This window comes from Heloderma suspectum, chromosome 7 (assembly GCF_057233095.1).
Source record: "Heloderma suspectum isolate Gila_16-S chromosome 7, 16-S_ref, whole genome shotgun sequence".
NCBI lineage: Eukaryota > Metazoa > Chordata > Lepidosauria > Squamata > Helodermatidae > Heloderma > Heloderma suspectum.
In genome coordinates, this window is record NC_139464.1 from 108721621 (window position 1) to 108748224 (window position 26604).

At 46.2% G+C, this 26604-nt stretch overlaps 1 protein-coding gene and 1 long non-coding RNA gene across 9 annotated transcripts in view; one reads left to right on the forward strand and one right to left on the reverse strand.

Moving 5' to 3' along the window:
• CD36 (CD36 molecule (CD36 blood group)) overlaps positions 1 to 26604 on the forward strand; it is an 86549-nt gene that overhangs the window by 44090 nt on the left and 15855 nt on the right. For 7 of the 8 annotated variants that reach the window (XM_084811082.1, XM_084811078.1, XM_084811083.1 and 4 more), the window contains 5 exons: positions 3875 to 4035; positions 7082 to 7226; positions 17808 to 17990; positions 21303 to 21394; positions 24902 to 24948. In XM_084811082.1, the coding sequence (XP_084667208.1) occupies positions 3875 to 4035; positions 7082 to 7226; positions 17808 to 17990; positions 21303 to 21394; positions 24902 to 24948 (628 nt within the window). Of the gene's footprint in view, positions 1 to 3874; positions 4036 to 4963; positions 5080 to 7081; positions 7227 to 17807; positions 17991 to 21302; positions 21395 to 24901; positions 24949 to 26604 lie in introns of those variants that run through there. The other variant, XM_084811084.1, reaches the window with a different exon arrangement.
• Positions 724 to 26010, reverse strand: LOC146340173 (uncharacterized). Its single transcript, XR_014784485.1, has 5 exons — positions 25821 to 26010; positions 25541 to 25713; positions 15312 to 15422; positions 4934 to 5089; positions 724 to 767 (listed from the first exon to the last, which is right to left on the reverse strand). It is a non-coding gene; the product is annotated as an uncharacterized LOC146340173 (long non-coding RNA).

Here is a 26604-nt window from a genome sequence, read left to right on the forward strand (position 1 = left end):
ATTTCTCATGTGTCAGAATCTTTTCTTTCTGAAGAGACTGCTTAGTCACCAGAGCTAAACCTGTGTGTCAACTATAACCACTGGCAGAATTTCTAAATAAATAGTCTGATGAAGGCTGCTCGAATTTCCTGTTCAGCCTTAAAGCATGGTGAGACTTAAATTTTGGTGGCTTGTTTTGATGTGTGTTTCGGATACAATCTGGGTGGCAAATGTTGACATGAACACCACAGCTTCCTCTGCTGTATGGTCAAGCTGTCAACATCCTTCTAGCTGCTTACCAAGGTTGGAGTTCTGAATATGGTACTTCCTTCTCAGTTGGCCAAGTGACTTGGCTAAACGTGCACACAAAAGCCTCACTTCCTATTAGGGAAGTATGGACTGTGTAAAATCCACTCCATCTGTGTTTCATGGATTGTCAGGTGCCTTTTGTTCCATCGTCCACCCACAGATGGATGCAAATATTTTTTTTCGACATGCAGAAAAATACGTAAATAATTACGTAATTACAGAATTTACTTTAGTACGTAGCATTTCTCCCCCATTCCATTCAACATTTCCTCAGCAGAAACGTATGTAGTTTCCTACAAAATTATATGCATAAATTTCAGGAAAGTAAAAATCATCCGAAAATCCACGGACTCTGTGCGGCCTGAGGGGGTCGCTCCGCAGCGGATTCCACAGGCTGGATTCTTAGAAATCCAAGCTCATTTTAGCCCATCTTGAATTTTTACAGCATCCCTATTTTCTCCTCAAGGAATTGCTTCATCCTGTTAATGCGCAACAGAAGGAAAGAAGTTGGCAGTTGTGTCATGATTACGGTGGTTTTCTGCCGATATCCCTGTGAGTCATAAGTCATGTGGGGAAGGCTTTGTCAATACCAAAAGAAACTTTCTCCTACTTTTGAAAACAAAGGCAGTCTCCAACGCCTCTCCCAAAAGTACACTGTTCTTTTCCCTGTAGTGCCTGCTTTTCTCAGGCTGCAGATAACTGACTGAGGCAAAGCCTTTGCTGCAAGAGAGTAGGGGAGTACGAAACCCACTCACCACTCCACTGGGGGGTCTGCGGGGGGGAGAGGCAATCCGTCCCTCCTCCCGGAATCCTCCCCGGCCAGCTCCACTCCACGGAAAGTCCACGGAGCCACCAGCTGGGTCCATTTGCCGCTGGACTTCTGCCTGCTGCTGGTCCACAGATGCAAATGGCATCCGTTGTAGTGGACACCATTTGCGCCCCTTCTCTTTGCCGTGATAGGCTTCGTAAAGATTTACATAGCCTATCACAGCAAAGATAAGGGACGTAAATGGCGTCCGCTATGCCGGGTGCCATTTGCTTCTGCGGACGGCAGCAGATGGACTGGACCTGGCTGGTGGCAGGTAGGATCCATTCCGGGGAAACTTTGTGGGGTGGCAGAGGTGGGTGGTCCATTCCACCACGGACTCTGAGGGACTGAATTCTTTAGAATCCAGCCTCATTGGAGTCTGTGGCGGAATTCCCCGCCATCCCTATAAGAGAGTAAATTGATGGACAAGCAAATCCATTGCTGACATTGTGGCCGGACACTTGTGCGAATCCCCCCTGTAATTTTAAAAAATACCAGTCTGCAAGTCTATGTGACTCAGAAGAAGCTGGTCCACTGTGGAATCCACAGTTTGGACCCAAAGAAATACATTTGACTCCATTGCAGATTTTTCTGACATCCTCACAATTCTTAGCAAGTTTACGTCAGAGCTGTGCCACAATTCTGGAAGTGTTTGGTCAACAATTCATCTTTTGAAGTGATGTCAAGAAGGCGAGTCTGTAGTAGGCTTTGCAATCACATGACATGATTTCCCAGAGAAGCCTCAAAGACAGTCTTGTGGAAAACTTTGAAAGGCAAGAAAAACATTTGCTTTTTAATTCTGAACAAAGAATGTAGATTTTCTGTACCAGCTGATACGTCTGCAACTGAATGGGAGATTCTGAACTTCTATTTTCTATTAGTTTATGATTTATAATTGCAAACTGCTGAACTCACCAACAAGGAGCTGAAGTCTAACTGCAAAGGTCTTACATCTGACTTATCTGGTTGACTAGTTTGCAGAAACAACTTAACACAAATGAAATCTTGTAAGGAGCTCTGTGCATTAGTATTTTAGATTTTTTCACGACTCAATTTCAATTGGCTTGCAAGTTGTCTTGAAGAATGCTTTTCCTCTCAGTTTGTTTAAAACCCCATTCTAGAATACCTTATCTTAATATACCCTAGCACTATTTAGGAAATTTCAGTGCAGCTGAACCAGACTAGAACCACCCCAATATCCGAAGGTGACATTTCTTAATAGGATGGAGGAGATTTTTGTGCAAGATGCTTTGTTTTACAACTAAGAGTTAGGAAGTTAACAAGTTGGATTTTCATTTTTCAGCCTTTTTGATCCCACTGAAAACAATGGGGCTTAAGTTAAACATGCCTAACTTAATCCATTGATTTCAATGAGACCAAAGTGTGACTAACTTATTCTGGACCCAGCCATTGGGCTGTGTTTGTGTCAGAAGGTGATGCATTTGTTTGCCCCATACGGGTATACCTGTCATGCCCCAACTGGAGGAGTCCTCCTCAGAGGAGGAGCCAGAGGCCCCAGAAGCCCAGCATACCCCAGACCCGGGACAGCCACCAGACCCACAGGAGCCTGAACCCTTGGGGGAAGTGGCTGCAGGGCCATCCCTGTCAGGAGAAGTGGCAGAGGCTGAGCCACCCTTGGGTCCCTGGGAGCATCATCACCTCAAGAGACAGGCTAGCAGGGATCCTGTGAAAATGAGTGCTTGCCTCCAGAAAAGGTCTCCTCAGGAGAAAGGGACTCCTTGGGAGTATGCTCTGGAAAGGGGGCTCTGATTACTGCAGCTGAGCTCTGGGTGAGGTCTGGCTGGCTTTGGGCTTAAATGCCTGCACTGGAAACCCAGCCAGGGTTGGAACAACTTGGTCCTTCCAGCCTCCGCTGTGTATCTTGCCTCCTGAATTGTGCCCTGCGTCTGATGCTCTGTTTCCTGACCATTTGGGTCACTCAACAACCCTGCTTCAGGACTGCGTAACTAAGGTACCTGACCGATTTACTATGTTTGACCTCTTCCTTGTCATCTTGACTGCTGCCGCCTGATCTTTGTTGCCGACTAACTGCCCGTGTTCTGACCTCTGCCTGGATTTTGACCACTCCTGCCTTAGCTTAAACCTGCATGCTTGACCGTTTGCTTGCCAACTTGACTACTCTACTGTAGTGCTCCCTGTACTTGCTTGCAAACAGCCAAGACTTGATCTAGAGCAGGACAATACCTGGACCCATTCCCAATGTAAAATTCAGCACACGTCATGCTGTGGGCAATTCCAAATTCATTGCATCACAGGGCTGAATACTGTGTCTGCCTTTAACTTGGCTGCATACTCTGAAGAACTATGTCCAGTGCAGTGCATGTCAGATCCAATATTCTCAATGGTGTTATTTATTATTGGAGTACATGGAATGTTTTTGGTTGACTTCACTAGATGTTTATTTGGATTCTTAAAAAATCCCCCCCCCCTTTGTCCCCTTTGCACACTTACATATTACAGTGAAATGAAATGGTGCCCAGTTAAAACTTCACCAATAAATGCAACACTTTGCCTAATGCTGTTTTTCAGGAAATGTTATTTTGTCTAGGATCACTCTGAGAAACTGAGAATGGGGTTCTAAAAATAGAATGCAATCCTTAGGTCTTTGTAGTTGTTTTCTGTTGCTGTTGTTTTAAAAAGGAGAACATTTGTCTAAAGCTTATTTATTTATATGTGCAAAAGTTCACGCTATTCACTTTATTTTGAGAAGACACTGGAAAACATTCCCCCTCTCTCTCTTTTTTTTTTTTTTTACAGGAATCAGTAATTGAAGATGGTACAATTGCATATAAGAACTGGGTTGTGCCTGGGAGCCCAATTTATAGGCAATTTTGGTTCTTTGATGTGCAAAATCCAGAGGCTGTAATGGAAAATGGATCACAACCAATACTCAAGCAGAAAGGTCCTTATACTTACAGGTAAGCAAGATCGTGTGGATTAACCTTGTCCTGTTGATTTGTGGATGGATTGGTGGGCAGACAAACACAAGAACTTAACTGTGACTCTTTCCCCCTGTTTAGATCTCAGCTACACTTTAGTTCAGCCTTTCTCAACCTGGTACCCTCCAGATGTTTTGGGCTTCAATTCCCAGCTGTCCCACCCAGCATGGGCAAAGGTCAGGAATGCTGGGAGTTGTCGTTCAAAATATCTGGAATGCAGTAGGTTGAGGAAGGCTGCTTTGAGTTTCTTTGAACCTTTATATCAGAGGTTGGGAACCTCTTTTAGCCCAAGAGCTAAATTCCATTTCAGAGAAGCTTTTGGGGGCTGCATTCCAGGGGTGGGTGGGGCCAAAGGCAAAGGGGGCAGCACAAAAGGGGGGTAGGCCCCCGAAATACAAAAATACCACCATATTAGCTTCAAGCACTTACTGTCAGTAACTAAGCCTTAGGAGAGGCATTCCAACCTCTTAGATGGGAGTGGATGGGAGTGGGCTGCACAAAAGTCCAGAAACCACCAAGTGATCAGTGGTTTGGGGGGGGGAAGGGGGTGGGACCACGGCAAGGAGGCGGGGCCATCTGGGGGACCCCAGAGGACCACATATGGGAACCCAGGTGGGCTGCATTTGGCCCATGGGCATGAGGTTCCTCAACCTGCTTAATACATTTGCCAGTAGCCTGATTCAGTTTTGGAATGGACTAGCATTGCTCACCACCCCATGTTTTTTCCCTTCAGTATCAATTCTCCAACAATAACAAGATCTTTTTCAAAATGCTGATCTACGAATGTTGCCTTTGAGACTGGGCTAGCCACATAGTCCTGCAAAGGATTGCCTGTTAGAAATTGCGGGTGGAGCCATTCTCAAAATCTCTTCCTCACCTTCAGAACACATGTTGCATCTATTCCCAGCATGGAAGACAAATACATGGATACATCACGATGGCTAAAACCAAGGATGCAGAGCCTCTTTCAGCCTGAGGGCCAAATTCCATGTTGAAGAAGCATTTGGGAGCTGCATTCCACTGGTGGGCAGGACTGAAGGCAAAAGGAGGAAGGGTCAAAGGCAAAAGGGGAGGGACCAAATGACCAAAAGCACCCGCATCTTTCAGTTTAAAGCTGTTGCTTCCAGTAACTGTAACCTCTAAAATCCTTTCATACAAATTTCGTTTTGGTACTTTGAAGGTGGCTCCCATCTAATACTTTTCCCGTACTGGGGAAACATGTGGGGCTAGTTTGTCCAGCCCTTGCTAAGCACGTCTGCTTCTCAATGGTTTCAATGGGAGTGTTAAGCATGTGTCTTGCGTTCTTTCATTGAAATCAATGGAAACTCGGTCAAAAGTACATACCTTAGGCTGGGTTGTGCACAGTCCATTAAAAACTCAGTGTGGGGTCAAATGTTCAGCTCTTTCTCACTACCTGCTGTTCCTTGCTATTACCAAAGGTGCTTTCAGTACCAGCAACAACAGCAAAAACAAACAAACAAACCACAGCTGTTGGGCCACTTCTTGCTGGTGATCTGTGCAGCCATTCTTTTTATTCATACTCCTGTCTGTACATCAATGATGCACTTTGGGGATAATCCAAAACCACATGTAGAAAGACCCTAAATATTTCTGTGTGCAGTGATATAGTGGAGCCAGGGCTCACAGGGGCTAGGGATGTTGGAGGAATCTGTCTGGGAGGTGGGGCTCACCCAGCCTTCATCAGTTCAGCCCCCCAGGCTTTGGCTCATTTCTCCATAAGCTGGCCTAACTTAATTTGCATCAAGTTGGACCAGCTCACGGATTTTTCCAGATTTCTAAAATGTACATAAATAGTAATGTGCACAAATTGTGGGACACAGTTTGCATAATTTGTGCACATTGCACTCACTATTTGTGTAAACTATACAAATTGTGGCTGAAATTTACGTAAATTGTGCAATTTGTGGCCACAATTTGCACGAGTCGTGCAAATTGTGCTCCTGCAATTTGTACACGTTTCTCTCTACGAAAAAAGAAACAGAAGAAGTTCCTGGATATCAGGAAAAGCCCTGTAGATTGGCCTGCAAATGTGGCCCATTTGGGTGCCCCACAGGAGTCTGATGAGCCCCCAAAGGACTGGGTTCCACTTTGATGGATATCCCTAACAGGGGCAAAGTGCCAGAACTTTTTGATTAGCAGGGATAATAAAGTCATCTCCCCCTCACCCAGGCCTCCCTGTTTCCTTTGAGTCCTCTCAGTATCTGAAGGGGAGAGGGGAGTATGGATTTTCCCAGCAATACAATGTTGCTGTGAGCTATTTCACTTGTAATGCCAAGTCTTGAATGGTCTTGCATGGGTAAGGAAAACCCATTAGCTTTACAAAAGGCCTGCTCCTGGTGGAGATGAAACAGCTAGAACTGGTTGGTTGATATGGATCAACATCTGCTTGTATTTTTGGATTATATTTTGAGGCATGGCTATGCCATGCCCCCCCCCCCGCCCCGAGGAATCCAAGAGAAGAGAAGACTGAGGGGACATATGATAGTGCTGTTCAAGTACTTGAAAGGTTGTCACAGGGAGGAAGGCCAGGATCTCTTCTCGATCATCCCAGAGTGCAGGACACGGAATCATGGGCTCAAGTTACAGGAAGCCAGATTCCGGCTGAACATCAGGAAAAATGTCCTGACTGTGACATTGTCATACGACAATGAACCAATGGTGGGCTCTCCCACACTGGAGGCATTCAAGATGAGGCTGGACAGCCATCTGTCGGGGATGCTTTGACTTGGATTCCTGCACTGAGCAGGGGGTTGGACTCGATGGTCTTATAGGCCCCTTCCAACCCTACTATTCCATGATTCCATAGGCATGACAGGCTATGGGCATTGTCAGGATGAACACCTGCCCTTCAAAATGTACCACTAAGCACTGGGGAGGGGGAAGCTCCAATGCACCTATCGAATATCAGTTTAGCTGGCTGTGGAGGTGCTGGTGTTAAGGTGCTAATGATCATGCCCTTGCTTCACCTTTGGAAATTGACATGGATTTTTTTCCTTTTTCAAAGGATGCGATATTTGCCCAAAGAAAACATCACCCAACACCCTGACTCCACAGTGTCTTTCTTCCAGCCAAATATTGCTCGCTTTGAGCCGGATCTGTCAGTTGGGCCAGAAGATGACAGAATCACATTGGTCAACCTTGCTGTTGTGGTAAGTAAGCCTGGTGATTTAAGAAAAGAAAAGAAAAAAAAGATGCGCTAAAGATTACAAAGTTATAACGTTCTCAGGGTCATGGAATGATGCTCTCTCTCACGTGCTTGTCTTCCAAAACACACAGGATGAGTAATGGGGATGCTATGCCAAGTTTCCAGCTGGAAAGAACTCGACCATTAATCAGTTTGGCCATAGGATACTTGTCATTTCTTTTTCCTGTGGTCCATGAAAAACACTGTGGAGTCTGCATTGAACTGGCCATGCATTTGCTCTTTCAGTCTCTCTTGCCTTAGTCTATGGGGACGAAGAAGCTTTCTTAAATCCCTTGTCCATCCTATACTTGGCTTCCCTGACAAGGCTACTAACAATGGTGCCAATTAGTGCCAGTGTGGTAGCATCCCCAGAGTCCTCCTGTCCTCCTGAGACTGTGGGTCTTAAGAAAAGCACATTGCCCAGCCCTCTTGGGACCTGGTCCGTAGAATAATACAGCACTTGTTTGCATCACCATGGATGATGACGATTGTTTTCTTTTTTGTATGAGAGGAATGCTTCACTCTGTCCACAGGTGTGAAATGTTTGTTCTCTTGTTCCTTAAACACTCTGACGGTGCCACGTTAATACCGATACCTTTAGATGCTAAGAAAGAGAGAACGAGAGAAAGGGTCTGGTTCTGTGTTTCCCTAAAGAGAATTTGGGATTAGCAACCTGATGAATCTAATGAGAACTATTTTTCCTGTGTTGCTGAATTACAACAATCTCACTACCAGTAAGTGCATTAACTGAATGCACACGAAAGCCTTTGCATGCTCAGAAACAGATTATCTCCAGAATCCTGATCATCCTTTTAATAGCCTGCCCCATCTTCTCAGCTGAGAGTATAGAGGCTTGTGGCAGAGCGGAGATTTCAGCCATCAGCTCTGGTTTACCCTCTTGGCCACTATTCTCTGGCTGGCTTGGGGATACGAAGAGTTGTAGTCCAACACAACTGGAGGGCACCAGCTTGGGTTACGCTGTTGTGTACCATTGCCCTATTGTGGGAAACTGGAGAGCAGAGATAGGCGAGGCGGGCGTCTGCAGCATGAGGCGCGTTTGCTGCTCTTGGAATGAAGCTCCTTCAGCAAGCAGGAGCCTGGTCATGCTGTTGCCCTGCTACTACCTGTACACCTGTGGTGCTGGGGAAGGGCTGTAGCTCAGTGGCAGAGCAGCTGCTTGGCATGCATAAGGTCCCAGGTTCGATCCCTGGCATCTCCAGGTAGGACTGGAAGAATTCTTGCCTGAAACCCTGGAGAGCCCCTGCTAGTCAGTGTCCACAACACTGGGCTAGGTGGACCCAGGGTCTGACTCAATATAAGGCAGCTTCCAGTGTACCTATGGATAAACTTGAGGGCAGTTTAATTACTCCTGTGTTTAATTACTGACCTCCTGTCCTGTCCTGAGCTTTGTCCATGTGACTGGAAACTGAATAGACAGGGTAGGCACAGCACGGGCAGCTACTGTTTCCACTCTCAGAAGGACGTTGTGTGGGAGTCAGTTGTACCTAGGGGTGTACGAAACACACTCACCAGTCCACTGGGGGGGTCTACGGGGTGGGGGGAGATGATCCGTCCCTCCCCCCCCCCGAATCTTCCCTGGCCAGCTCCGCTCTGCGGCAAGTTCGCAGAGCCACCTGCTGGGCCCGTCCACAGCCGGACTTTCGGCCGCTGCCACACAAATGGTGTCTGGCGTAGCAGATGCCATTTGCGTCCCTGGTCTTTGAATCCAGCCTCATTGGAGTCCGTGGCAGAATTCTCCGCCATCCCTAGTTGCCCCTTTTTGCCCCTTTGAGCAGGCACCCGTGCTATCCTACCTCCTCTCTTTCCCCAAAATGCTGTTCCAAAAATTCCCCAAAATGCTGTTTACATGTCGATTTGCTTCATGGTTGACTGTTTTCCCTTCCCCGAATACTTAATCTGAAATATTCCCTCCGGAATGTTAAAGTTCATTCTCTGTGTTTATTTAGAGGCGGAAATGAATAGGGCTGTGTGTCTCATTGTGCATATTTCCTGTGGACAGCTTTCTACTACGAACACACAGTTTGTATTGGTTTAACCAGCCTCCGCCAAGGTGCTTTGGACTATAACTCCCAGCAGCTCCAGCTGTTATAGCCAATGGTCAGGGATAATGAGAGTTGTAGTTCAAAAAAGCTGAAGGGCATCCTGTTGGGGAAGTCTGGGTTTAAGTGCCTGAATCCTGGAAACTGTAGTTTCATAAGGTCCCAAATATTCTCTCTTTAGAGATATCTGTTGCACAACTTCCATCTTTGTTGCTTCACTGAGGGAAGAAATGACTTGGTAAGCCTTGGATTTATGATACTATCCCTTGAAAGAGAAGTACATCTCCCATAATACAGCCCTCAAAATGGTGAAACTACGCACAACAGAGTTTGGCCATTTGAGATATGAACCTCATTCTTCTCTCTTGCCCAGATAACCAAAAAGTAGGCTGACAGGACATCCTGTTGTACCTAAAGGAATTAAATGTCAAGTTAAGCAATTAATTCTTTATCCATTTAGTTGTCTCTCACACCAGTCCTTGCTACGTGTTGCATCATTTTGTTGTTGTTGTTCAGTCGTTCAGTCGTGTCCGACTCTTTGTGACCCCATGGACCATAGCACACCAGGCCTTCCTGTCCTGCGCTCTCTCCCGGAGCATGCTCAAGTTCATATTCATTGCATCCGTGATGCTATCTAGCCATCTCATCCTCTGCCGTCCCCTTCTCCTTTGGCCTTCAGTCTTTCCCAGCATCAGGGTCTTTTCCAGGGAGTTTTCTCTTCGCATTAGGTGGCCAAAATATTGGAGCTTCAGCTTCATTATCTGTCCTTCCAATGAGCACTCAGGGTTGATTTCCTTTAGGATGGACTGATTTGACCTCCTTGCAGTCCAGGGGACTCGTAAGAGTCTTCTCCAGCACCACAGTTCGAAAGCATCAATTCTTCGGCGCTCAGCCTTCCTTATAGTCCAGCTCTCACAGCCATACATTACTACTGGGAAAACCATAGCTTTGATTAGACGGACCTTTGTCGGCAAGGTGATGTCTCTGCTTCTTACTATGCTGTCTAGGTTGGCCATAGCTTTCCTCCCAAGGAGCAAGCGTCTTTTAATTTCATGGCTACAGTCACCGTCTGCGGTGATCTTGGAGCCCAAGAAAGTAAAATCTGTCACTGCTTCCATTTCTTCCCCTTCTATATGCCAGGAAGTGATGGGGCCAGATGCCATGATCTTCGTTTTTTTAATGTTGAGTTTCAAACCAGCTTTTGCACTCTCCTCTTTCACCCTCAACAAGAGGCTCTTGAGATCCTCTTCGCTTTCTGCCATTAGGGTGGTATCGTCTGCATATCAGAGGTTGTTGATAATTCTCCCAGCAATCTTAATTCCAACCTCTGATTCATCCAACCCGGCGTTTCTCATGATGTACTCTGCATATAAGTTAAATAAGCAGGGTGACAATATGCAGCCTTGTCGTACTCCTTTCCCAATTTTGAACCAATCGGTTGTTCCATGTCTGGTTCTTACTGTTGCTTCTTGACCCTCGTACAGGTTTCTCAGGAGACAGGTAAGGTGGTCTGGTACTCCCATCACTTTAAGAATTTGCCACAGTTTGTTGTGATCCACACAATCAAAGGCTTTAGCATAGTCAATGAAGCAGAAATAGACGTTTTTCTGGAATTCTCTTGCTTTCTCCATGATGCAGCGAATGTTGGCGATTTGATCTCTAGTTCCTCTGCCTCTTCGAAACCCAGCTTGTACTTCTGGTAGTTCTCGGTTCACATGCTGCTGAAGCCTAGCTTGTAGGATTTTGAGCATCACCTTGCTGGCATGTGAAATGAGCGCAATGGTGCGGTAGTTTGAACACTCTTTGGCGTTGCCCTTCTTTGGAATTGGAATGTCAACTGACCTTTTCCAGTCTTGTGGCCACTGTTGAGTGTTCCAGATTTGTTGGCATATTGAATGCAGCACTTTAACAGCATCATCTTTTAGGATTTTAAATAGCTCGGCTGGAATATTGTCATCTCCGCTAGCTTTGTTGTTACTAATGCTTCCTAAGGCCCACTTGACTTCACTCTCGAGGATGTCCGGCTCAAGTTCAGTGACCGCACTATCATGGCTATCAGGGACATTCAGATCTTTCCTGTATAGTTCTTCTGTGTATTCTTGCCACCTCTTCTTAATCTCATCTGCTTCTGTTAGGTCCCTGCCTTCTTTGTCCTTTATCATGCCCGTCTTTGCACAAAACGTTCCCTTGAGATCTCCAATTTTCTTGAAGAGATCTCTAGTCTTTCCCATTCTTTTGTTTTCCTCGATTTCTTTGCATTGTTCATTTAAGAAGGCCTTCTTGTCTCTCCTTGCTATTCTCTGGAACTCTGCATTCAGTTGGGTATATCTTCCCCTTTCTCCCTTGCTTTTCGCTTCCCTTCTTTCCTCAGCTACTTGTAAAGCCTCATCAGACAGCCACTTGGCTTTCTTGCATTTCTTTTTCTTTGGGATGGATTTCGTTGCTGCCTCCTGAACAATGTTACGGACCTCCGTCCATAGTTCCTCAGGCACTCTGTCTATCAGGTCTAATCCCTGAAATCTATTCCTCACCTCCACTGTATATTCATCAGGGATATGATTTAGGTCATACCTGAACGGTTTAGTGGTTTTCCCTACGTTCTTCAATTTAAGCCGAAATTTTGCAAGAAGCAGCTCATGATCTGAGCCACAGTCAGTTCCAGGTCTTGTTTTTACTGACTGTATGGAGCTTCTCCATCTTTGGCTGCAAAGGACATAATCAATCTGATTTCGATATTGACCATCTGGTGACGTCCATGTGTAGAGTCGCCTCTTGTGCTGTTGGAAAAGAGTGTTTGCTATGATCAGCATGTTCTCTTGGCAAAACTCTATTAGCTTTTGTCCTGCTTCATTTTGTACACCAAGGCCATGCCTGCCTGTTATCCCGGTGATTTCTTGACTTCCTACTTTAGCATTCCAATCCCCTATGATGAAGAGGACATCTTTTTTTGGTGTTAGTTCTAGAAGGTGTTGCAGGTCTTCATAGAACCCATCAACCTCAGCTTCTTCGGCCTCAGTGGTTGGGGCATAGACTTGAATTACTGTGATGTTGAATGGTTTGCCTTGGATTCGTACTGAGATCATTCTATCATTTTTAAGATTGTACCCCAGTACTGCTTTTCCCACCCTTTTGTTGACTATGAGTGCTACTCCATTTCTTCTAAGGGATTCTTGCCCACAATAGTAGATATGATGGTCACCTGAATTAAATTCGCCCATGCCTGTCCATTTTAGTTCGCTGATTCCCAAGATGTCGATGTTCAATCTTGCCATCTCCTGTTTGACCACCTCCAGCTTACCTTGATTCATTGATCTGACATTCCAGGTTCCTAAACAATACTGTTCTTTACAGCATTGGATTTTCTTTTCACCACCAGACACATCCACAGCTGAGTGTCCTTTCGGGTTTGGCCCAGCCACTTCACTCTTTCTGGCGCTACTTGGAAATACCCTCTGCTCTTCCCCAGTAGCATATTGGACACCTTCCGACCTGAGGGGCTCATCTTCCGGCGTCATATCTTTTAGCCTTGTGATACGTTCCATGGGGTTTTCTTGGCAAGAATACTGGAGTGGGTTGCCATTTCCTTCTCCAGTGGACCACATTTTGTCAGAACTCTCTGCCATGACCTGTTATTTTCCAAGGTTTTATTAGCAAAATGTCTCAAGCAAGTATGTGCACCGACCACAATATTCACTTTGGAACCCGATTTGGTGATTCAGAGAACAGCCCAGACTGATTCAACTCGGGGCTAGGAATGTACGAAAGTCACTTACCTGGTCTCGCAGCTTGCTTCGCGGTGGGGGGGAGGTGCTTCGCTGCTCCCCCTGAAGTTCAGGCTGGGGGGGGAGGCTTCCCTCCTCACCCGGCCGAAATTCAGGCTGGGGGGGAGGCTTCCCGCCTCGCCCGGCCGAAATTCAGGCCGGGGAGAAGCGCCCCGTCTCCCCGGCCACGAACTTCAAAAGAAAAAAACAACAACAACACCCCTGTGATAGGCTACGTAACGATTAACGTAGCCTATCATGGCTAGATCTGCAAAGTCAGCCGTGATAGGCTACGTTAATCGTCACGTAGCCTATCACGGGTGACTTTGAAAAAAAAAAAAAGCGCGTACGCAAATGGCGGCCCCCATAGGGAGCCGCCATTCGCGTTCCTTATTTGGTCCCTGTAGTCTATGTAAAGATTTACGTAGACTACGGCGAAAATAAGGGCAATGCTTATACAAATAATATACAAGGTTATACAACGCTTATACAAATAATAGCGTTGCCCTTATTTTCACCGTAGTCTACGTAATCTTTATGTAGACTACAGCAACCAAATAAGGAACGCGAATGGCGGCTCCCTATGGGGGCCGCCATTAGCCGTACGCGCTTTTTTTTTTTTTTTTAAGTCACCCGTGATAGGTTACGTGACGATTTACGTAGCCTATCATGGCTGACTTTGCAAATCTAGCTGTGATAGGCTACGTTAATCGTCACGTAGCCTATCATGGGGGCGTTTTTTTTTTTTTACTTTTCTTGGAATGGCGGCGGCGGCAGCCGGTCAAAAGACCGGCTGCCGCCCCTGTCGAAGCCCTGCCGAACCGCCGCTGCTACCCACCACCGGGAGCGACATTCGGGAAAGGTAAGTCCCATCCCGGGGGGGGGGGGCGGGGGGGTGGAGAATTTCTCCCTGAAACTACTTTGGGGGACTGAATACATTGACACTTGGCCCCCCGAAGTTTCGGGGAGAAATTCTCCCCCATCCCTAACTTGGAGCCATAGTAGCCATTTATGAGGGAATGAAGCCTGCCAGCATTTAGACAAATACATGCTCAGACACCTTGTATTTTGATTCAAAAACAAACAAGCAACTGATGCCTCTTTTATTTCCAGGCAGAACTGGATGAAATTTTCAGGGAGAGTTGCCCCTTCTGATGAGAACAAGTCTGCTCAGTTTCAGATGGATAGGTTTTGTGAGGGTTGTTCAAGAGAAGCCGGGTATCCAAAAAGCATATGCTTATCCTGCTTCATAGTTGTGGGCAATTGTTATGGAAAAGACATATACCCTAGAGTAGCTATGAACCCTGCGCAAACGAGAGGTGCAGCAGGTGTTGTGCAAAGGGAGTCTTACAGAGGGGGAGGGGGAACAACTTTTCCTATTGGTGGACCCCCCTTTTCCCCCAAGGGTTTCCCACTTTCTGATAAGCTGCCACCAGTCAGGATGAATCTCCTGACACACCATAGTCTGTACAGATGCTTGTGGAGTTCTAAGCCCTTTTGCCAAGGACCCCTCTCTCCAGCCCAACCAGCCCTAGGAAATAATAGAAGTGCTTTGTCTTTAGGGGGTTGCCCAGAGCCCAGAAATACAGGAAAATCTTGTGAAAATCCTAAGAACAGGATTTGTAACCATGCGGTCCTTCACAAGGGGAACAGTTTTTAGTGAAAATGTCCACATAGAAAAGGACTTTATTGCGGGTGGGGGGAAGGGAAGGCAGGCAGGCAACAATCACACACAGCATTGCAAATAAAATCAATACTTACTTGGGTCTTGGGTTCTAGAGCCTACACAGAGTTCATAGCGAAGAGGATGGTCTGACAGAGAGCATCTTGACCTCCAGCTCGATTTTATATGGGAGGCTCTCCAGGAGTGAGCAACTCTTACTTTTATAGGAATTTGAGTTCAGTAAAATCTACATCCTTAGAGGGGACTGATAATTGTTTTGTCCAATCAAGCAATACCCTCCATTTCTGATGTCAGTAGTTAGTTAACAAATCAGAAAATTGTTTAGTGGCTGGGCCCACCTTCCTAGCAATTGAACACTTGAATTAAGAGCTGGCCAGTTTGAACAAGTTAGGCTATTCTAAAACAGAGCTTACCTTTTTTGGATACATATTAGAGAAGAAGAAGGTAGGATAAGCCTATTCAGGTATTGCAGCATGGTGCCAACTTACCAGATGGTCTAGGGGGCACAGTTGAGCTACATCAGATTATAGGGGTTTGTCACATACCTTCAAATTTGTTGTGGGGGCGCGGGTGATTTGTTTCCTTTTCCCTTCTCCGTGGTGTGTGTGTTTGTATGAAAATGGTACACATCATAGAAATGTCACTAGGCTAGAAACCTGTGAAATTTCAGGAGGATAGATACAATGGCTAGTAAATATCCAGCATTTTTCAAAAACCACCCAGTGCTACATCCTTCCAGGTCCCATCAACTCCACCAAAACTCTTCTTAATCTTTCTGCTTCTGGGAAAGAGAACCAGCAAAGATCACTGAACACTGAAACAGTGTGGTGATACATTATTATAGCATTCCTGTGCCCAAAGCACTGGGAGTGGAGAGCCCTGGTAAACCATCCACTGTGATTAGAAGCTAGGGCCATCATTCAAAAAACTACATCTCCCGCCGCCCCACCCAATCCCACCCCACCTCACCTCAGTGTTTTCATATGAAAAGCTTGGACAAAACACTATCAATTTTTGCAGCCACGTTGTCTGGTTCTCCATGTCCTTCCACAGATCTAGGTTCAGATTAGCTCTGCTTCTATTTGGACATCTCCCAACTCTTTCTGAATCAGCCTGATTCAGTTTGGAATTCTCCCAAATCCAAAGCATATCCCTAGTCTCAAGCTCAAACATGCTTATCATTCATCTCTTGCTGAGCTGTACAATTTCAGATTGCAGAATTCAGGCAGGAAAAGTGCCTACTTTTGTGCTTAACCAACTTCTTTGTACACCAGAAATTAGCATGTTGGGACATCCTAGTTTGTCAGCAACATTGTAGTTGTTTAACTACTTCCAGGTATTGTAAAGAAAGATTTCCTCTCACAAACAGAAATGGTATAGTGCCCTGCACTAGGGATGTCAGAGAATTTCTCCATGAATCTCGGGCGGGCCGAATGCCAGCGCATTTGGCCCCCCGAAATTTGTGGAGAAACGGTCTCCCACCCCCCCGGGACAGGACTTACCTTGGTCGAATGTCCCTGGCGGTGGCTCCGGCGGCAGTTCAGCGGTGGTTCGGCGGTGGCGGCCAGTCTTCCGACCAGCTGCCACCGCTGCCATTTCCAAGTTAAAAAAAAAAAAAGTGATAGGCTACATAAAGCTTTACGTAGCCTATCACGGCTAGATTTTCAAAAAACACCATGATAGGCTACGTATCATGGCTGACTTTGAAGAAAAAAAAAAGCGCATACGCAAATGGCGGTGCCCATGGGCGCCGCCATTTGCGTTCGTTATTTTGGCACATGTAGTCTACATAAACATTTTCGTAGACTACGGCGAAAATAAGGGGAACGCAAATAGCGTTGCCCTTATTTTCTCCGTAGTCTACATAAATGTTTACGTAGACTACGCGTGCCATGGGCGCCGCCATTTGCGTACGCGCTTTTTTTTTTTTTAAGTCAGCCATGATAGGCTACGTAAACATTTACGTAGCCAATCATGGCTGACTGCAGGGACGCAAACGGCGGCGGCTATGGCCGCCGCCATTTGCGTCCCGGCAGGACTAGAGGATTCGAGGCTGGAGGGACAGGGCACCTCCCCCCCAGCCAGAATTTTGGCGGGGAGGGACAGGGCGCCTCCCCCACGGCCAGAATTTCAGCGGGGAGGGATGGGGCGCCTCCCCCCCACCAGAATTTGGGGGGGAGGGACGGAGCGCCTCCCCCCCACCGCGAAGCAAGCTTCGGGATCAGGTAAGTGACTTTCGTCCATCCCTACCCTGCACCCTATGACTGCTCTTATATGTATGTTTAATCGGGATGTCGGAGGAATCTGTCCAAGGGGTGAAGTTCACTGAGCTTTCATCAGCTCGGCCACACTGGACTTCGGCTCACTTACCTAGGAGCTGGCCCAACTTGATGCAGATCGAGTCGGGCCACCTTGTGGATTTTTCTTTTTTTTTCTGTTCTTATATCAACATTTACGCAGGTGCAATTTGAGCAAATCTAGCATATTACAGGTACAATTTGTACAAAGGAAGCATATTACAGGGGCAATTTGCACAAATGAAGCATATTACGGGGGCAATTTGCACAAATGAAGCATGTTACAGGCACAATTTGCGCAAATGAAGCATATTACAGGCACAGTTTGCTCAAATGAAGTGTATTTCAGGTGCAATTTGTGCAAATGAAGCGTACTGTATGTGCAATTTGCACAAATGAAGCGTAGTACAGGCGCAAGTTGCATAAATATTGATTGAGGGGGCTCAAGAAGAGTTCCCAGATTTCAGGGGGAAAGCCCATGGCTCAGCTCACAAATGCAAGCTGAGCCAGGGGCTCTGGGGAAATCCAAAGAGACTAAAACGGGCTGGATTCCCCCGCCACGGCCATCCCTAATGTTTAGCTATATTGATTTCAATCATCCATATAAGTCATTGCTGATATTCAAAAAAATTTCATTATGCTTCGACAAAATCATGAATGGAATGATTGTAGTCTGTTTAAAAAAAGTAAAGTGGAGTCTTCTTGGTCAAGTCATGAGTGATGTGCATTTTGTGTTTGTCACAGGCTGCGCCTGCTTTGTATCAAACTGGATTAATACAAGCCATGATGAACTACTGGATCAAGGCATCAAACTCAAAATTCCTTCAAACCAGAAATGTGAACGAAATACTCTGGGGCTATGAAGATCCTTTCTTGAAGCTAATCCCAATGGCAAGTGTGGAAAAAAAAGTTGGAGTATTCTTGCCGGTATGTATGCATCCAATGGAGAGCTTGAATCACTTGTGATGGTGTCAGGTAGAAAAGAGAAGGTGCTGATACTGCAAACACATCCATCATAAAGGCCCTTAGAATTTAAAAAGTACATGGGCTTAGTGACTGAAACCCCTGTACACTAATAGTAGGGCCAAAACAAACATTACTTTAAGTGCCTATCTATCAGTTATGTGTCTTTTCTATCTTTGTTTTTTCCTCTAAAGTAAGCACAGGGTCCTGATCAAGACTGTTAAAGCTCCCACTCCTATGCTAGGGTCCGGATGCCCCTGTCCCTAAAAATGAAAGAAGACATCACTGCCAAATACAGAAAGTAATGTCTGTATTAGCCATAAGCCATGTGTGTACCAGGTTTATATAAGTAAAGAACAACTAGGGGTGAACGGACTCACCTCCGTCTGGGGTGTGAGGGAGTTCAGTGAGCCACCCTCCCCACTTGTGAGGCCCAGGCCTGCTCGCCCAGCCTCCCTGCTCGCCTCGTCCACTGAGCCACCTGAGTGTACCCTCCTCCGTGCCCTGAGGACTCCAGCAGTCAAGCCCATCTGCTTTATGCACACAAGGGCCTGACTGCAGGAGTCTCGGTGCTGCGTGCGTCCCAAGCACTCTGGCCCTCCTGCTCCTCTCAAGGAGGAGATATTGGGAGTAGATGGGGATGGGGGAAGCACAGCTATGATAATTCCGGGCTGCTCCCAGCTGCTCGCAAAGCTCCTGGGTTCTCAGCAGCCGGGTCCATCAGCACCCCACAGCTTGTGAGCGGGGCCTGGGGGCCAGGCGTGGGGGAGTCCACCAGCCTCCCAGACCAACCTGAGTGCTTGCAACATCCCTACAAAAAAGCTCTACATGAACCAAACTTCATCCTGTTTCAAAAGAATATGCCTTTCAGATGGCAGGTTACTCCATCGGATGCCAGATGGAGCTGTGAGGGCAAATGAGTTAAATCAGATATCATAGTGGAGGCTCTTTATTGGTTATGGTGTAGAGGAGGGGTGTAGAACTTTTTAAAGGTGGGGGGCAGAATTACCTTCCCCACCAGTCCCACTGTTAATGTCACATCCTTCCCGTTGTGCTGGGAGAATCATGGGGAAAGGGATTGCACCAGCTGAGTTTGTGCTTCCTGCGGTGCCCCCATGGATGCCACGCACTGTATTAAGTGACTTGGCCCATGCCGGGAAGAACAGCTGCCCTCTGACCATGGGCTAAGTCTCTGGCTTCACATGACATCCCTGTGGATGTTGCAAGAAGCTAACCTGCCATTCTTCCCACCACTGGTAGAGTCTCTGCAGCCTGTATCCCCGCTATAGCGTGACTGCTTCATCCTACTCCAGTTGGGTAGCATTTCTCTCTCACCTACACATGTGTAAGCATGGGAGTCCACGTTATGTGATGCTGTACAGCTCCAGTATGAGCAGAAACACATCAGGGCCATTTGTACCTCCTGGCTACCCAATCGCTGCCTGAATTGATGGGCAAAGAAACCATGCCATTGACTGTGAGCTCTCACACGCATATTCCATCTGCATGGGACTGTGCCATGGGGTAAATTCCCATGCTGCTTTGGGTGTACTGAAAGTGACCCCTGGGCACAGATCGTGGTTTCTTAAATGTTTTTTTAATGGATTTCAGAAATCCCCCTCCAACTTAAAGGATGCTTAAGTAACCCTACTCCCAGTTCTCCTCTTGGAATTCTGAATTATGTGGTATTGTTTCAGAAGCAAAACGAAATGTATTGGGAATCTTCCATTGTTCTGTGTCTTATTTCCATATGTTGTACAAATTGTTGTACACAAGTTTTCCCCGCAGCTTTCAGATAATTTCTCCCGTCCTCCCCCACCGGGTCCTGATGCACATGGAAATGCAGTAAAGAGCATTCTTGATGTCATTGTGTTTATAATTGCATCAGTTTGGGGATGGGTGGGTGGGGATAGCTTAATATCTTTTGCTCTTTTGCTCTTAGATATTGATGTGGGGAAGAGTGCAGATGAATGGTAGTAAGTGAAAGTTGTGGCAAACTATGCATGGTCAGATTCCAGAATTTAATTTTAGAAATTCTAGGTGTTCTGGAATTTATGAAGAGTAGAATATGGGGAAGACAGTCCAATGAAACAAGAAAGAAACAGAAAGAACAGGATTATTCCAGTCTCTTCCTGCCCCCCTCCCAAAAAACCATTCAAAGTTCAAGCAGCTGCCATCCATTTGCAAACAGAATTGGCTACTTATTTAGCAAGACCTACCCCTATGATAGCTGTAATTATCTGTTTTAGCTGGATTCATGGGGGATTTATGCTGCTGGACTGAACTGCAGCTGTGTAGATCTGGGGTAGGGAACATGCAGCCCTCCAGTTGTTGTTGTACTTCGATTCCCATCAGCCCTCACTACTGACTGCTGACTAAAGCTAATGGGAGTTGCAGTCCAACATCTCGGGGCCCACATGTTCTCCACCCCAGATGTAGAGCCTAATTGCAGTGATGGGACTCTTTTTGGGGGGGGTAACCCTCCCCTCCCCAACACTGACCTGTGCTTGACAAATTGCCCCTCCCTCTTTGCAATCAGGCTTTGAATCAGGCTTATATTGGTGCCAATGGGAGCTTTCTAAAAGCCAGATTGCAGTGTGTGTGTGTTTTTCAGGGGAGGATTTGCGATTGTTACAGTGTGTGTGTCACAGTGTATGAATGGGATCTGGGCAATCATGGGCAGGGGGGTGCATGCCAGCAGTGGGATGGCCCCACCCACTTTGGGACATGGCCCCACCTACTGCTGGCATGCAGCTCCCCACATATTCCCTGCCCCGAATGTAGAGGAGCAGATGACACTGTTACCTCTCCTGCTACTGCCTCTCTCACCCTGGCTTACTTCTATGCATCCACGTTGATGTGACTAGGACTTTAAACTAAGCATTAATTCTTAGAATCTCAGCATGGGCAATTCTGTTCTTAAAAAATGCAAATCCTTGGTGTAGGACCAATGCCATTTTACTGAACGTAGCCAGTTTCCATGCCTCTAGTCTTGGCAAATCCACATTTCAGATAGTAAGAGCTCCATGCCCAACATATAAGAAAAATAAATCCATACAGCTAAACGGCATAGGATGAAGGATGCTGTGCATTTCCTTGAAGATAAACTTAGGTTTACAGCCCAGCCTCCCAAATCATTGTTTCTATGTATTGTTAAAGGGAATGGGTTTTTCCGTTTTCACCTTGGTTATTCAACTTGTTAGTACTGAAAAGTAATTGCGCTCTCTCTCTCTCTCTCTCTCTCTCTCGCTCTCTCTTTCTCCTGCCCCCCAAAAGTACAATAATACACTTGATGGGCTTTACAGAATCTACACTGGGAAAGAAGACATAAGCAAGACAGCAATAATCCAGAGTTACAAAAACAAAAGGTACCATATATTTGAGAATGTGTGCTCACTGGGTGACTTTGTGGGGATGTTGCTATTTCCCAGCTTAGAGTAGAATAGGTGAAGTCATATAGCCTATATGTGGTTTCCTGAGTTCTTGGGTGGGTGGGGAATAGAGGTGAGACGGATCTTGTATTAGCAGCATATTGCATCTGGGCTACTTCGGTTCTTGCAGAAGAGGGCTCTAGCCTCTTCCTAGCTGTGGTAACAGCAGAGTGCCACTTTGCCCCTCCAAACCCATACCGGTGCTAGTCAAGGACTCCTAGTATTACTCCTATCAATGTGATCTTCCTTTGACCTGTAGAGGAAGGTCCTTGGAATAAGGCCATGCATTTCTTAATATAACACCATCTGTGCTCTGCCAAGACATAGACTTTGACAGCTGTCTGTTTCTGCTCACATTTCTCTCAAGTTGAGCTTCCAGTTTTCTTAGAGCAGGGGTGAGGAGGAACCTCTTCCAGCCTGAGGGGCAAATTCAGTTTTGGAGAAGCTCTTGGGGCCACATTCAAGTGGCAGGCAGGGCAAAAGGGCTGGGGCAAAGGGGACAAAAATAACAAAGATCAGTATAATGGTAGCCTAAAGCTCTTTAGCTAGTCTAAAGGTAGGTAGCCTATAGGTAGCCTCTTTAAGTAGCCTAAAGGTAGCCTCTTTGAGTAGCCTCTTAGGTAGGTAACCACATAGGCTTAGGTAGCTTCTTAGCTACCTAAGAGGTAGGTAGCCTCTTAGGCTTAGGTAGCCTCTTTAGGTAGCGTCTTTAGGTAACCTAAAGGTGGCCTAAAGGTAGCACATAGCTCTTAGATAGGCACTATTACTGGCTCTTCCTGCCAGTAGGGATGTCAGAGAATTTCACCACGAATCTCAGGGAGGCCGAATGCCAGCGCATTCGGCCCCCCGAAATCGGTGGCGGAACGGTCTGCCATCCCCCCGCCCCCCCCAGGACGGGACTTACCTTGGGCGGATCTTCCTGGCAGCAGCGGCTCCGGCGGCGGTGCGGCAGTGGCGGCTGGTCTTCCGACCGGCTGCCACTGCCGCCATTTCCAGTTTTTTTTTTAAAAAAGTGATAGGCTACGTAAAGATTTACATAGCCTATCACAGCTAGATTTTTAAAAAACACCATGATAGGCTACGTAAATGTTTACGTAGCCTATCACGGCTGATTTAAAAGAAAAACACACACACGTATGCAAATGGCGGCGCCCGTGGGCGCCGCCATTTGTGTTCCTTATTTTGGCACGTCTTAGTCTATGTAAACATTTACGTAGACTAAGATGGCGAAAATAAGGAGAACGCAAATAGCGTTGCCCTTATTTTCGCCGTAGCCTACGTAATCTTTACGTAGACTACAGCGACCAAATAAGGAACGCAAATGGCGGCTCCCTATGGGGGCCGCCATTAGCCGTACGTGTTTTTTTTTTTTCAAAGTCACCCGTGATAGGCTACATGATGATTAACGTTGCCTATCACGGCTGACTTTGCAGATCTAGCCGTGATACGCTACATAAATCGTCACGTAGCCTATCACGGGGGCGTTTTATTTTTTTTTTACTTTGCTTGTAATGGCGGCGGCAGCAGCTGGTCAAAAGACCGGCTGCCGCCCCCGCCCCTGACGAAGACCTGCCGAACCGCCGCCAGGACCCGCCGCCGGGAGGGACATTCGGGAAAGGCAAGTCCCATCCCGGGGGGGGGGCGGGGGTGGAGAATTTCTCCCGAAACTACTTCGGGGGGCCGAATATGTTGGCACTTGGCCCCCCGAAGTTTCGGGGAGAAATTCTCCTCCATCCCTATCATTGTGGAATCTTCTCTCTGGCCTCCTGTTGCCTCCTCAGCTTTCCACACTTCAATTAAAGCCCAGTTTAAGGCACCATGAGGTAATTCCCTTGGTGATATTTCAGATCAGGACATGCAGGCAGCCTGCGAGGCTAGCTGTGACTAGGTAAACTCAAAACAGCACAAACATAAATTATAAAACATCCTGAATGAGGCAGAAAACGGAAGCCTATTTCATGGGGGGGGGGAGAGAAACCTCCCAAAATGCTTAGGAAAAAAGAAAGAAGCTGTGCTACAAGCCCTGCCAATGGGGAGCCCTACCTGGGAGAAACTGTTGACAATACTGCTCCCCCCTGGAGAAATTCTGTGAAATTGTCTCCCAAATTTCTCTGCCCACAAGTAAGCTGGAGAATCTCAGGAGGCCACCTGAGCACAGCTCTTGTAATTAAGCCTTAGGAGAGACATCTCAGCCTTTTAGAATGGCAGGGGGAGGGACATAGAAACCACCAAACAATCAGCAGTTTGGGAAAGAGGGTGGAGCCAGGGGAAGAGGGCGTGGCTGTCTGGGAAACCCAAGAGGGCCAGATTTGGCCTGTGGGCCTGAGGTTCAGCGCCCTTGTCTTAGAGGAAGAAGCAATGACCAATGAAGCTTCAGGTGTATTTGTATCAGCATTAAACTATTGCTGCTTTGTGCATATTCTAGAAAAGGCAATGGGCTCTTTTTAAGTCTGCTGTCTGAGCAGACAGTTTAGGAAGCACATTAATGCCCAAGCACCCCTTCTACACTGATCTTGTAACAGCTTGACGTATATCCTTCATACCTTTTTGAAGACCTTATGGCTGGGTGTTGCCAGATCTGTTTTACAACTTGACTAACCTGAAAAGGAGCAAATTGCTCCTGGATTGGTGTCAGAAGAATATCTTTCAACACTAGCAGATGGCTGGTGGATTCTGGGATGTGTAGTCTAACACATCTCGAGAGTGCCAGGTTGGGAAAGGGTGGGTTACCTTGTTCGTGGTAACCCATTTGCTGCCATTTAACTGGTTAAGACAGCAATCATGTGGTTCCTGGGCCTCAAAGGTTGAAAAAGGGGGTGTTCCTGTGGGCAGGGAGGGTAGTAGACTGTAGAGGCCAGGATATGATTTATCCTGAGCCTCCTCCAGCATTCTTCCCTTCCCTTCTGAAGTACTTTTGCTAGATGGGCTGAAAAGCCTGTCTAGCAAAAAAGCAAACAGCAGAGGACAGGGAGGCAAAGATTGATTGTCTCCACTGTTCCTCCTGGCTTCACCCTGGCAGGGCACAGGAATCTCGGAAGCCTCTGAGTACAGGGACTTCTGAACAGTGAGGGCACAGTAGGATTGTGCTCTAAGGGGCTTTAACTTTGTTCTGTCCTCTCTTTGAACTAAAAGAATGAATAAATTGCTGGTGTCTGAACAGGTGACTGACTACGTGAGAGTTCATTCAGAAAAAAATCTTTTTTTATTACAGAGAATGGTGAGAAATATCACCACAAGGTGGCTTTTCCTCTTTCAAAATGATTATGGAATGTCACCCTATGAGGAGATTAAAGGAGCAAGGAGTGAAAATGAATATACAGCATGAACGCTGTATTGATGATATAGTAAAATATTTAGCTAAACAGACCTTAATGTGAAAAACTCTGTATGGCCTGGCCTGACCTAGATTATCTTTCTTTTTTTTCCCCTTTTCTTTTTTTTAAGCACCCTTCCATACTGGGGAGAGTATTGTAATATGGTCAATGGGACAGGTAAGTGTATATATATAATTGCTCATCATTGCTGATGTTCTAATACTGTGTACAGGAACATTACTGGTGTGTGTGTGTGTGTACACTAGGGATCTACGAATTTTGTAATTTTGTAAAATCTGTTCTGTCTGTGTTTCGCAGATTGTCAGGTGCCTTTTGTTCTGTTGTCAGCTCATTAGTAGAATCAGATTTTTCCCAATTCCTGAATTTGCAGAAATTTACATTTGCACAAATTTGCACTTGCACGAATGTGCAAATCCCCCCTCCCATTTTTGTGCTTTAGCCTATGGGGAAATGCACATTTTCAGCTGGTGTTTTTTATTTTTTTAGTTTTATGTTTTTTTCTATGACTAAATTTGTGTACAATTCCAGAAAGTAAAAAAAATTCATGCAATTTGGGAAAAGCTTGTCCATTGCAGAATCCGTAGGTCATATTCATAGAAATACAAACTCATTTGCTTCTGTTGCAGATTTCTCCAATATCCCTACTGTACACACACCATATCTCCTCTCTCTCTCTCTCTCTCTCTCTCTCTCTCTCTCTCAACCCAAAGAAACTAGCATACAAGTAGCATTCTATTTAATTACTTACCTTTATAGTACTTTTGATACATTACGATGCATATTACCATTTGGTGGAGATTGAGCACTGAGCACATTTCTACATGATGCAACTTGCACATGAAGACTCTGATCTTTAAATATGTTCTCATCAACATGTGGGCTCTTCTGTTCCTTGGCCATTATGGGATCTTCTGTAGGTCTCTGCAGGTGGAAGATGGAGCAGTGAATTTGTAGAAGGATCATTTTCCCATAGTATTGGGGTGCTGTACTCTGCATGCAAAATTGATCCATACATGAAAGAGGAGCACCTGAAAGTTTGCAGCCCTCAAAATGAGTTCTACTTGTCTTCAAGGGTTGGAGCATCCATACCAACCTCTGAACTATCAAACAGAACAGAAATGTCTGTTGTGATCCATCTTGATCTATCTTCCGATTCTGGCTTCTGCTCTTTCCCTATTGCATTGAGGGCCATCTCAAGACATGTTGCTGCCTGAAATGGAGCAGCAAATGCAAACACCAAGTCAAGGTGCATAGTACCCAAGGGCAAGCCAAGTTCCCCCTTGGGCTGTATGTACTGGCAGTGCTTTCCTGTAGTAGGCCATATGCCTGTGACTTGTTGTTAGTCAATACAGAGTGCTCCGATTCCCACAGGGCATGCAGCCAGGAACTTTGTTATAGAATGACTGAGATTATTCACATATTCAGATGGTCAGGAAAGGCTGTCCTACCTCATGATGCACATGAATAAATAGAGCACAGTTAATCTTTTGGAACTGAAACAGGTAAAGGAACAGTAAATCTAGGCGTTAATAATTGTTCCTGGTGTTGCGCATATTTATGGGCTGAGCACACTCCAGGCAAACAAGTAACCACAACTCCAGTTCAACTGAAGTTATGAAACTTCTCCCTATCTCAGTTTCTTCCTATGCTTTTGGTTTCTAATCACCTGATCTTGTTTGAGGAGTAGGACCAATGAGTCAGTGGTCTACCATCCTCTGGTCCTTCTGTTCCCCCTTATCACCAGATTTCCCCCCTCTGGTGCTTGTGCATGTGCTTATGGGTCATGCCAATGGCCTATTCCTCTGGATTCAG